The following is a 13,526-nucleotide window of genomic DNA, read 5'->3' on the forward strand; positions in this document are numbered from 1 at the left end:
TAGCAGATTTTTCAAGGAATCCTTTATGTTGGAAAAGATCAGTGAGCTGAACTGTTAACCTAACACTGCCAAGCTCACCAATAAACCGTGTCCCTAAGTGCCATGCCTTTTAAATACCTCCAGGGATGGTGAGTCCACCCGTTCCCAGGGTGGTCTGTTCCAATGCTGGACAACCTTTTCTATGTCAAAATTTTTCCTAACATGCAATATAAACCTCCCCTGGTGCAGCTTGAAGCCATTTTCTCCTACCACTTTTTACCTAGGAGAAGAGACTGACCCCAACTGGGCTGCACCCTCCCTTCAGGCAGCAGTAGAAAATGATAAGGTCTCTCCTGAGCCTCTTCTCCAGGCTAAACACCCCCAGCTCCCTCAGCTGCTCCCCACAGGGCTTGTGCTCCAGACCCTTCCCCAGCTGTTCCCCTTCTCTGGACATGCTCCAGCATCTCAACATCTTTCCTGAACTGAGGGGCCCAAAACTCATCACCAGATTTGAGGTGCAGACTCACCAGTGCCAAATACAGGCATAGTGTAGATTCTGGAAAAAAAAAAAAAAATCTGGGTACAAAGACTATTGAACAAAAATGTTGACTTCCAAAAGTATGACTGCAGACAGAGAGTCATGAAAATATTCAATAAAAGAGGTTCCCAATAAATAAAAGAACTTCTTGATGTAGTTCTATTACTGAAGCACCATCATGGTTTTCGAATCCAGATGGTTTTTAAGTGCACTATACTCTCATGTAGTTAACACAGAAGCATTTCTTTCCCAGAAAAAACAAAAAGTCTCTTTTACATAAAGCAGATAGCCTGACAGAAAGAAACATGCCCTTTTTATTGAATGGAACCAAGGGATCATAGCTCAGATATATTTACACATGCCACACAGTCAAATATAAAAAGTTAACTTTACTCATGTTCATTTTGACTTATATACACTTATTTAAATAACGGCTCCACAGATAACAGGAATGTGTCTTCAAAATGCTGGTCAGAAAACCTGTGCACAGAGCGACGAGCGTTTTTTCTGATCTCCAGTCTTTTCTCAGGAGACAAAGAAAAGATGTAAGCCATTGTCTCAGCATAACTGTCCTCATCTTCTGCTAGGAAGCCTGTAACATATCCTTCATGGGGTACCACGATGTCTAATTTGGGGCCGCCAGAATTGTGAGCCAGGATTACTGTGCCAGCTGCCATACATTCAACTACTCCTGTAAGAGATACAAAAAAATGCTGACATGAGTGTGCACATCACATGCTTTGACCTTCTGTAAAACACTGGGAAGTTAAACCTACAGTAAAATTCACTACAGACTGCTATTCCAAATCAGCTGGAAAAATACAGCAAAAATGGTCTCATAAGAAATGCAAATTTAAATTTTTTAGTTCTAAAGGCAGAAATTACAGTTTCTCTTATACACATAAAACTGAAATCAGATATAAACTAGTTAATTTGTGGGTCTTCTAACATACCTGTTTTTAAAAGTTTGGAGATCCTGAGAAAAAAGTAAACTACGCACATTTCAATCAAAAAATATTCAGAAATTCAGTATTTTGCAGATGAACAAATCTTTATAGCTTCTGACAACTCCGCAAGACACTAGTGAAAACTGTTATCTCTACACCTGTATTTTTGATGGAAGAAATTTTAATGAAATCAGTAAGCTTTCCTCAGCCAAAAGCTGTGGGATAGGAACAACATATAATGTACACAGCAACTGCAATTCTCCTCCATGGTTCCAGAACAGACTTCAGAAATGCTGATTCTTCTCAGTTCTGATCTGATTGTTGTAAATTTCCGCAGCTCAAACACTGCCTAATATAAATAGCACTCCAAAGTTTTGGAATATGTTTTTTACACATAAAAAGCCTGTTAGATGAAGGTCAAATCCTGCTCAAATTCAAAATCACAGTGTGACTGTATCACTTTCAAAAAAATTTAAATTGTTTTGTGGGAGAAAAGGAAAAAAGAACACAATTTCCAATATTTTGTCGTTGCTTCTGAGAGACACTTCAATTTTTTTATACCAAGCTCCTACAGACTATAAACTACTACTCCTGATACTTACTTAACCAGTTTTCTAACAAAGTCTGAAGAAGTTAACTGCAGTGTAGTCACATTACAGCAGAGTATGGCATCAATCAGCTTGGCTACTAACTTACCTGACTGCTGTAGATTTATAACAGATGGGCAATCTGGCATTCCCTGTTAAGGTCAGGACTAATCTAATCCCAATAAACTGAGCCCCATACCTTAATGCTGGGTCTCAGCTCCTCTCTGGAATTCTGCTCCATACTACACCCACCAATTTAAGTGCTTCATACATTTGCCTCAGCAGAGATGCCTGATGCTGCTGAGATGACCAAAGGTACCTGGTGGCATCTACAAGGGGCTTATTGTCCCAGACAGAATCCAGTGGGAGACTCACACCCCTGAAACAGCAGCTGGAGCCGCCTGACTTATACTGGACATTTCAAATGGCATTTGAGGCAGGTGAAACACAATCAAAATCTCTTAACGTAGATGTCTACATATGAACTGTCTCTAAGCTCCCTTTGCAGGCAGTGGAGCCACTGGGGCACAATTTTAGGTGCTCAAAGAGAAGAACCGGCAGACTCCTGAAGCTCTGTAAGGTTGACAAACCTAACCCAAGGACAACAGGGTGATCCATAATCTTGCAGGGTGATAGCTGGAGGTCAGCAGGCATCCTGGGCAGCACAGATGGGACTAGCTCTGTGTTCAGGTGACCAGAGGATGCACAGAATTAACAGCCTATGACTACAGCACTTCAGCTTGCACTACAGTAGCACCTAGTGGTGCATCATCTGCACCACATCTGCGCTGCTCCTGTAGGCTTTATGGCAGCTGCACTGCTTCCAAAGGGAACAGGAGCTGGACACCTGCTTGGCACGCAGACCTCTATGCTTAGACACCTAGGGACAAGCAGCTGAACACTCAGGAAATGCACTGACCAATCCCAAAGTGCTCATTCCACATGGTGTGCAGGCCGATGGTGGCCTCGGCCAGGTGTCTCTTCAGCTCCTCAAAGGGAATGTTAATCCTGAAAATCACATCATCACTAACTCCCAGCTCTTCACACAGACATTTCAGGTTATTTACACGCTCTTCATCTTGCTGGTTGCGACAGCCACCGATTAAGATCAGCTTCAGTGACGGCTCCTGCCCCACTCTCTTCTCTTTCAGCAATTTAGCAAAGGCTCTGATTTGCAAAGGATGATCTTTTTCAGGCCTGAACTGGCTGACAGAAACAATGGAATATTCACTGGTGCTCCTTTCCATTTCCAGTGGAATATCCAGGAAAGTCTGAACATCACATGGTGGATACACGATACTAGTGCAAGCCCCAGCTCTCCAGAGGGAAAGGATGTGATTCAGTGTCCACGAAGAATTCACCATGACCACATCACTGCAGGAACCAACCAACCCGTACATGAAAGCGAAGAAGTAGTAGTAGACAAGTTTAAACTTGCTGAAGAGAGGACTGCTTGTAATGAAGGCTGCATTGTTAAACCTGGTATCCTGATTCCTCACGACAGAGAGCATATCTGTGCTGATAGTGGGATAATGGACGTAGCACCCAACGCGACAACCTCCTAGGTATTTGAAGAGGGGAATTGTGAAGGCATAACCCATTGAGTCAATATAAATATCGGGAACACACTTCAGAAGAGCTTCCCAGCCAAGGAACACTGATCCTAAACTTTGACCCAGCAAAGTGAAGTGAGGATAAAGAGAAGCTTCCACAAGGAAGCGTTTTTCTAGAAATACAAACTTCACGGGATGGATCAACTTAATATTGAATCTTCTGAAAGCGCCTTCTACTATTTCTTCTCCAGTGGCATCTCTATCACCAGTGTAAACAACACAAGTTACATTTCTGTACCTGTAAAAATAAAGAAAAAGAATTTCATATATTCTTCTCTTCCTATTTTTCAGCAAGAAACTAAAATATAATCTACTTGAAAGTACTCAAGAGGAATCTGTGAACAAATGTCTGGCCCAGAAATTATTTTAACTAAATTATACTTCTCCTTATACTCCCACAGGTTTTTTCTGATCTGTGGAAAAACATATGGCTGAGAACTTGGGAAATATTTTAATTTGAGTAAAACATAGGTTTTACTGAGCTGAGTATTATTCTACAGACTTCAGAACACCTTGCTCTACATTAGGAGATATCTGTCTAGTGCACTGCATGAGCAAAATCCAAATGATGGCAAAGCAGTGGATGTACCCATGTTAAATCCACTTTAGGTATTAATTTGTTTTGCCTCCTGCACCAAGAGGAAAGTATAAAAATGATCAGTTATCTACTGAGGAGTTATGACTATACAAAGTTCCATACCAGTAGTGGAAAACTGAAAAGGAAGGAGAGGTTTTCTCATGGAAAGACAGGAAAGAAGTGAGAGGTGCCACAGCAGAAAATAGCAAAATCTAGAGATGAAGTAGAACGCAAACACGTGAAACTCAGATGTAAAATAAAAGACCAGCAGATTAATGACACCTACTTAAATAAGTAAAATGCCAAGGTATGCATAAAGAATAGCAACAGAAGCTGAGAATGAAATATAGTGTTTGATAAACACATATGCGTACTTTTTCTGGAGCGTTCTGATGGCACACCACAAGACTCTCTCCCCTCCACCTCCTGCGTTGCAATACGGGTGAAAAAAGGCCACCAGCAGTGGCCGCTTCCCATCTCTTCCTGCTGAGCTCGACTGTTTCTTCCTTTGTATCCAGAGCCGTACTCCCCACAGCAGTACCACCAAGCAGATGCACAAAATTCCACTTAGAAATAACGCAGGGAGTAACAATGAGCAGAGCAATCTGAAACAAGCCAGAAATTTTAAAATATGTAATGGCTTTAAAGAATTACCGTGTATGGCATCGAGTGAGAAGGCCTGAAAAGTCCTACAGGGAGTTCAACAACTTCTTGAGTTCTTCTAATCTCAGAAATCATCAGTATGTATGACTGACAATAACAGAAATGAAATCACTCCTCTGCATTGTTTATCCTAAGATCTCTTTTTCCCCTGCTGTTACCTTGCAATCATTTATTACTGTTTATTCATGCCTTATATGTGTTATCTAGCTCCACATGCTCTACACACTTTGTAAAAGTTGTTCGCCCTTAGCAACCTGGCATTACCCAGCCAGCAGAGTGACTTCCAAATATGTTTTTAAATGGTTGTGGTTTTTTTTTTTTTTTTCCCCAGCCCAGTCTCCTGTTTGGCTCGCTCTACTGTGAACTGCCGGGTTACTGGGGCCAGGCATCTCCTATTCCAACCTGCACTTCCCGCTCCCCGGAGCCATGAGCAGCTATGCCAGCTGTCCACAGCAGCTCTGTGCAGCCTCTGCGTGCAGAGAGCCGCCTCCTCTGGTCTCCCTGTCACTGTCAGGGGTGTTCCCTTCGCTCTCCCTGACACCTCTGCTCACCCTGTAGCGGGAGGTTTCCTGGCCCAGGAGCCTGACAGGGACAGCGCCTGGTTCCTCCCGCTGCGCCGCTGACCCCGGGGACAAACAGCGTTTACCCAGCCGCTCCCGTTTACCAAAGGAGCGACCCACGCGCCACGACTGACACATAAGGAAGCACTTTCACTTTGCGGCGGAAAAGCCCCTTAACCCATGGGAGCCCGCGGCAGAGCCCGAGCCGGGCAGGGCCCAGCCCGCGGGCCGCAGCAGCGCGGCCGGGCAGGGACCGCCCCGCCCTGCCCTGCCCTGCCCTGCCCTGCCCGCCGCCAGGACGCGCCGCGCCCGCGCCCCTGAGGTACCTGAGGAGCCCACAGAGGCACAGCCCTCCCGCCACCATCTTGGGCAGCGCCGCGTCGCCTTCCCGGCGGAAAGGGAGGTTCCCGGCCGGCCGGTCCCGCCCCGCCGGGCAGCGGCTCCCGCCCGGCAGCGCCCCGGGGGGGCGGGAGCGGCGCCGCTGCCTACACCTCCTCCGCCTCCTCCTTCTCCTCCGTCCCCGCCTCCTTCTCCGCCTCGCCCTCGTCCCACCCGGCAAACAGAGAACCTCCACCCCGTGGGAGAAGTGCCGTGCGGTGGGTTGTTGGGATCCCTGTGCTGCTGCATGAAGCGTTTTTCCAAGAGATGCTGGAAGAGTGTGGACAAGAGCATATTCCTGGCACAGTTTAGTCAGACACAACGCGTGCTGCTCCGTGAATTGCACTGCGTCCCCCTCAAGTGACGTCCTCGGATTCCTTGGGCACGGTGGAAGGGAGGGCTGTGTGAGGAGGCGGAGGCCTCCCGGGAACACGGGGTTTGTGCTGCATCCCACACTCCCCCCGGTTTTGCCTGTGTGAATGCTGGCCCTTCTCGTTGGCCAGGAAAGGACGTCCTCGATGAGCTCCACGTCCTGGCGTGCAGCCCTGCCGTAATCTCCTGCTTGTCGATGAATCCCTCGTTATCGAGAGGGAGCTGCCAGCGGCTGTGTGCGGGTTAATGTTGTGAGGCCCAGGGCAGAGTATCCAACGCAGGCTGCGCCTGGCACCGTCTCCGAAACGATCCCATGAGCACGATCATGGGGACGGTTGCCACTGAGGTTATCTCTATCTAACATAATTTTTGCCCTCTTTTGTCTAGGAGAGTATGTGCTCAGACCGAATGGTGCTGGTTTTTCAAAATACTACTAATGATGCATCAGTCCACGTCGAGACTTCATGTTCCTAAAATGTCATCCTTGGGACAACGTCAGGAATTCACCCTGATCTCTGCGGTCCTGAGAAGCACTGAGTGAAACTACCAGGCTGTCTAGACCAGGAGAGACCTTGACAGAACAGTCGAAAAGATTTCTGATCTGTCACATTGCTACACGCTTCTTTCCTCCACCCCCCCCCCCCCCGCCTTTCGCCATTTTAAAATAATAAAATTCTTTATGTGGGAAGTTTGATCCAGATAACTCATTCTTCAGTCTCTTTTACAGATGAGGCTGTCCAAAATTTGAGGGAGTTTCAATCCTCTTGAAGGATCCTTCAGATCCTTCCAGAACCTGTGACCTCTTTGAGGTCAGCATGATCTAATTCATGTTCTAGCCACCTGTGCATTTTGAGGTGTTGTAGGTGTTATGTTAGGATGAAAGTCATCCTGTGTCTTCTGCATGAGAAGAGTGCAGGTTGGAAAATGATGAACCATTCATTTATGTGGCCACTGCTACAACCAGAAGCAGAGAGACAAAGGCTCTGCTCTAGTGGGAGTGAGAAAAGTCCACCTTAAATTACAGTTATTTGGTTCTGACTTGCCTGGATTGAGTTTTACATTTAGGAGGACTCACCTTGTGAGAGTGAAACTGGAAATGTGGAAACTCAGAAATTTATTGGTTATTTTACTGATGTTTTTATTTAAATATTTTGAGTATCCTAAGTACCGCTGACTGTAGGTTTTACCAGATGTCTCTAAGTAAGCAAGTAAATTGGAAGAGGTCTGTGGGAGGTCCAGCAAGCATGGCCTAAAATTTCATTTCTGAACCAACAGCTCTCATAAAGGAGGATGCAACAGGTATTGTTTTCTGTCCCTTCATCTTTTTCCTCTTCCCTGACAGACCAGTTGCCTCAAAAACATGTGGAATGTTTACAGAATAGACCTCTGCTGGATTTACTTCTCTGAACTCAGAACGACTTTCTTTCTTCAACTCAGAACAACTTTCTTTCTTCAACATTTGAAGATTATTGTCTGAGTTCAGAGGAAGAGGCAAGTTATTCTAGGGAACAGGAAATCCAGACTATTATAGATGATGAAATTTATGTTTCTCCCCACCGACTTTGAAAGAAGTCCATGGTTACTCCCTTGGAAAGTATGAATCTTACATCAAGTCTTTAAGAAGCCGAAGGACCAAAGGTCACAGCTTAATTAAAATGAGACAAGTAATAATGGTGAAGAGTTTCTGGAGGCAAGAAGACTAATTAATGAGGGAGACACCTACATACCTGGCTTTTGAGTTTCACTTGCTCTTTTAGGGAGAAATCCGCCTGATCGTGGGAGTGTCAAATAGTTTTCTCAGCTCTAATAATTTATAGTTCACAGAATCACAGAATATCTGAGGTGGGGAGGAATTGGTTGGATGGATGCAGCCACAGTTGTTGACAATGGCTCCATGTCTAAGTGCTGCACCTGGATTGGGGCAGTCCCAAACATGAGTACAGAGTAGAACAACTCATTTAGAGAGGCCCTGCAGAGAAGGACTTAGGGGTTCTCAGGGACAAAAAGCTGGAGAGGAGCTGGCAATGTAAAATTACAGTGCAGAAGGCCAGCAGCATCCTGGGCAGCATCAAAAACAGTGTGGCCAGCAGAGCGAGGGAGGGAATTCTGCTGCTCTGCTCCACTCTGGTGAGACCCCACCTGGAGTGCTGCATCCAGCTCTGGAGTGTTCAACACAGAAAAGACAGGGTCCTGTTGGAGCGAGTCCAGTGGAGGGCCATAAAGGTGGTCAGAGGGCTGGAATATCTCTCCTATGAAGACAGACTAAGAGTGTTGGGGCTCTTCAGGCTGAAGAAGAGAAGGCTCCAGGAGGACCTAATTGCAGCCTTCCAGCACTTAAAGAGGGCTTGTGAAAAAGAGGGAGAGTGACTTACAACATGGACAGATAGTGATAGGACAAGGGGAAACAGTTTTAAATTAAAAGAGGAAGGATTCATATTGCATGTTAGGAAGAAATTCTTTACTATGGGGGTGCAACAGGCTACCCAGAGAAGTTCTGGATTTCCCATCCCTGGAAGTGCTCAAGGCCAGGTTGGATGGGGCCCTGAGCAACCTGATCTAGCGGGTAGCATCCATGACCACAGTAGAGGAGTTGGAACTAAATGATCTTTAATGTCCCTTCCAACCCAAACCTTTCTATGATTCTGTGGCCTCTGGAGGCCATCTTCTCCAGTGTCCCTGCCCGAATTGAGTACCTAGAGCAGATTGTCCAGGACTCAGTCCAGATGAGTTTTGAATACCTCCAAGGACAGACAGTGCACAACGTCCCTGTGTAACCTGTGCCAGTGCTTGGTCACTGTCACGGTGAAGAAGCACTTCCTGATGTTCAGGGGGAACTTTCCATGTTTCAGTTTGTGCCCATCGCCTCTGGTCCTGCCACTGGACCCCAGTGAAAAGAGCCCAGCTGCTCTTTTCACTGTCCTTTCTCACACTGAAAGCCTTGTCAAGCCTTGTCAAGGCTTGAACCATCCCAGTTCCCTCAGCCATTCCTCACAGAAAAATTGTCCCACGCTCTTAATCATATTAGTTGTTTTGTTTTTTTTCTCAGTACCTCTAGTGGTAATTAAAAACAGATGGATTAATATTTTCAAAGTTCTTCTGTTAGCTTTTCATTAATCACAGAGTTTTCAGCTGCTGATGTGAGGAGTATGAAACCTGTGTTGCTGACAGACTTGCAGACTGCAAAGCTTACCTTTAATGTGTGAAGGTCCAACACAGGCTAATTACTTGAGTCATCGACACTTCACAACTTCCCCACCTTCATTCATACGTAGCAGAGGATACCGCACGCACGCATTTCAGGTACCGACAAGAACTTCAGCAGGAGCAGTGATGAGCTCTCTGTGGTGTTCCCACTCCAGCAGTGAGAATATTCAAAACCTTGTCTGTAGAAATTCCACAAGGCTGACATGCCAGCAAAAGTAAACTAGCTTTGTTATGAAGTCAGTTTGGTTTTCACCTTCCCAGAGATGTACCAAGTTTTAAATCTTTCGTTGCCTCTGTAAGTTTTTTTTGTCCTGTTTTAATTGTTTTCCTTATTAAGCTGCTTACTCTAAAAAAAGCCCATGCAAACAGGCTTTTTGAGAGTATTTAGAATAAAGAGCAGACTCTACTCACTGTATGTTCTCCCCAAGCCTGCAAGGCATTTGAGACAGTTTTAAAGCATATTTTTGTAACTCTCATTCTTGCTGAGTAGTCCACGTATGAGTAACTCAGTAAGATAAAACTGCTGGCAAGTAATAATAGAATCTGGATTAATATTGTGTAAGGATATTCATATGACAGTCATGTGGTCTATTATGCTTTCTTGTACAGTTAGTTATTTCTTTCAGAAACATTCACTGTGTAGCACCAAGTCTCTTGTTCAGGGCTGCTGTCTGAGCTACGAAAATGCCTGGGACTGTTTTTAGTAGATGGAATCTCAGATCTTTCATATACAGAGTAAGTTTTTCCACTTTTGTATGTTTCTTGTCATAGGTTGTTGAACATTACAGTACATTTGCTCTTCATTGCAGAGTAAGGGGAACAGAAATAAAGTTGTACCAGTTCTATGCAGAATATTTGTGAAGCAAAACCCAAGCATTGGTAAGAAATTGTGGCATTGATATACCTAGGGAAAAACACAATGGGGTTGTTTTTACTGATATCTTGGAATATTGAAGTTGCTAAACATAAGCAATTCTTGTAATTTCTTTTTCACAGTTGTCCTTAATTCTGAGTTACATATTCTAGGGCATAGATGTTCATGCCATATGACTGTGAACAAAAGCTGGTGGTTTTGGTTGTTTTTTTTTTTTTTTTTTTTTTTTTTTTTTTTTTTTTGGCAAGAGTAGTGAAGAATTAAGCAGCTTGGATCTAAAAATTATATTTGCAGGAGAGCCCATAAAGCATGTTTATTTATATCAGCAGGCAATTTATACAGGTTGAACCCATATCTTTTGATTAACAGAAGATTATTTTCACGCAAATTGTCCCACTTGGGTAAGGATCACGAAGGAAAACAAATCAGTTTTGGTAGGTTATGACTGTTTTAAACTCCCATGGACCTTAAACATCTGCCACTTTTTAGGGTGGCTGAGGGAAATGTTTTCAAGCAACTTAGAGCAGTGTCAGAAATGAGATGGCAAATGATGTACCCCTAATGATAGCATCACTGAGCTTGCAAAAGAACATTTGGACTCGTCTTAAGTCACCGCTTTTTCAGGTAGAAGTTTGGGATTCTTGAGGAGCTAGGGACCATTTTTGAGGGTCTGTGATAGCAGACCCAAGCCCTTTGTGCTTTTCATTCTCCTTTCTGCAGATAGATAGTAATATATCTGTGGCCATCTGCACCTTATTAGAACATGAAGGGGATCTTGAAGGACCACCTCTTTCAGCATCATGTCTTAGCACCTGTCAGATCAACTATGAAAGTCCTCAGGGAGCTGTAAAACTTCACTGTGAATCTTTTTACTGAGTGTGGTACTCCCTTTTCAAACTTTAAAAGGTTCACATCACTTCTTCACTGCACTGGCTTGTTCAACGTGCATTTTGCTACATGTGTTTGTGCACACCTCTCTGCCTCTTTCAGGAAGCAAGTAAGAGTGCTGTTTGGATGAAAATCCAAGTTGTTTCACATGGAGTCAGGACAAAGCAGGATTTGCATTCTGTGCTCGTGTCTGGCTCCTTGGCACTGATTAGGAAAGAGAAAGGAGCCAGAAACTGCCTGCAGAGCAGGAGAGAAGGGAGTTTGAGGAGACTATTTGGCTAGTCCAGGCATGAGAATTGTGGATACTGTGCTTCATCACCTCCTCTGACTTGTTTCTATTCCAAGGATGAATAAAGCTTGAAAGGTTGGTGATTTTCCCATGAAGTAGATTCAATCAAAGATTCTCTTTCAGGGGATGAACCAGGGCTACTTAAAACTAGTTCCCTGCTGCGCTACCTTTTCTTTCAATAAGCAGAGGTACCAGGAGGGAATGGTTGATGAATCAAGCCTGAATTTCCATGGCTAATATCTATGCTTTCCAGGAACTGAGGGCAGTTAATAAATCTCAGATGGTTGCTCAGCAACTCTCCCAGGGTTGGTACCTTCTTTTATGCTGAGTTGAGGAATGCATTGGTTTTGGCTAAATGTGTCCTTGGAAGAAACATTCTTTGCCTAAAGAACAGACTGACATGACCTCTGGAAGTCAGAGTATTGCCCAGAGCTGAATAAACTCAGTTTCAGATTTAGAAAGCTTTTTTGTGTTTTCATTTTCTCACAGCTTCAGGCTCCAAGGAACTCTTTCTTCAGGAGTCAGATGTCCCCAGTTTCCTGTGTCCTCATGCAATAAATGAATGCTGTTTTGACCGTGAGTTTGAGTAGCGATGAGCCAGTGTCTATGTCACAGGAAACAGCCTGAGGCGACATCTGCATTTGAAACCAGGATTTTAACTCTGTATTTCAATTCAGGTGTTAAATATTTCAGATAAAAATACTTGTAAATAGAAAGAGGTTTACTCTTTGTTGTAGCCGTTTCCCTTAGATACTTTTCAAAGCAACTGTTTGTATGGAAGAGATTGCATAAAATTAGCAGTAGTTCCCTGTGTTGATAGTTTCATCCCTGACTGTTGCTTTAGTTCTGACATTTGTACCTGAATTCTTACCAAATTATGTAAGAATTTGTAGGCTGCCAGTGTTACATTATTCAGTAGGGAATTATTATTAGGCATTCTAGCAGAAAAAACCCCATAACATAACATAACATAACATAACATAACATAAACATAACATAACAACAAAACAAAACAAACCCAAAAAACCCACAAAACCCAAAACACAAAAAACCCAAAAAACCCCCACAATGACAGCAAATATATTTTCTTTTTTATTTTTTATTTCTCTTCTCAGTTTCTGTAAGGCTCTGCAGTGAATTAGTATGTCTCTACCAGGCTACTTATTTTCATGGTCACTTGAAGCATGTTTTTTCCACTGATGGAAAGTGGCAGCTCCATGTCTTCGGCTCTTGCCTGAGAGTTAACTGTAAGTTTATGTGAGGTATTAGACTTGGACAGGGCACTGTTGTATAGCTCTTAGCCCTGGACAGCAAATAATTGACTGGACTTTTGTAGAAATGCAAGTTAGCTAAACAGCAGCTCACATATGTTACAGATTTGATCTCTGACACGTGGAAACAGAAAAGCCTCTATTCCATGTTCTCAGCAGATGTTCCCCTCCTCCCTTCTTACCTGCTGTGGCAGAGCAGGTCAGCCAGAGAGCTGGCACATCTTCTTCCCTCTCTAAATTGGGAAGAAAAATGCACCTAAGGGCAGCACTGTATTTGGGGGGAGCCCGGCTGGCCCCTTCAGTCCCACCCTGAGTGCAGTGATGCTGTGCTCAGAGGCGTGGGAGCAGTGCTGTGGTCTGTTCACATGTGGAAGGAGCGTAGCCTTGTCTTGGCAGCACGTGGCACAGTCCAAAAGGGCAAGAGGTGGAAGGCAGGTGAGAAGGGTCCTCATGCCAGCCTGCTGGGGCTGTGACACAGGGTCACCTGAGGGAGTGTGCTCTCTGCAAGAGTGAGACCACAGAGAGGGCTCTAACGTTGTCCTGCCTTTTTCTGCTCAGTAACTGCAACCAGTCCACAGGGAGAGCAGGGAAAAAGGAAGTAAAAGAGCCTAACAAAAAGGTGAAACCCTTCTTCCCAGACAGAGTTTTGCCTGGACCACCGAGAAAGTGGACAGGACTTGTTCAAGGCACTGTGTTGGAGGAGCCAAGGTGCTGGGGTGAGGAGTGCAGCTTTCAAGCTGACTTAGGGATTTGGGAGTTTCTGGAAACTCTTCTGTGTGTATGTAG

At 44.4% G+C, this 13,526-nt stretch overlaps 1 protein-coding gene across 1 annotated transcript; it reads right to left on the minus strand.

Annotated features, from left to right (window-relative positions):
* Positions 1-793: 793 nt before the first annotated feature.
* ALG11 (ALG11 alpha-1,2-mannosyltransferase) lies at positions 794-5,910 on the minus strand. Its single transcript, XM_040055172.2, has 4 exons — positions 5,791-5,910; positions 4,616-4,846; positions 2,971-3,902; positions 794-1,208 (listed from the first exon to the last, which is right to left on the minus strand). Exons 1-4 carry the CDS (start codon positions 5,826-5,828, stop codon positions 937-939), a joined length of 1,473 nt encoding a protein of 490 aa, XP_039911106.1. The 5' UTR covers positions 5,829-5,910; the 3' UTR covers positions 794-936.
* Positions 5,911-13,526: the final 7,616 nt, after the last annotated feature.

Source organism: Hirundo rustica, chromosome 2 (genome assembly GCF_015227805.2).
Source record: "Hirundo rustica isolate bHirRus1 chromosome 2, bHirRus1.pri.v3, whole genome shotgun sequence".
Lineage (NCBI taxonomy): Eukaryota > Metazoa > Chordata > Aves > Passeriformes > Hirundinidae > Hirundo > Hirundo rustica.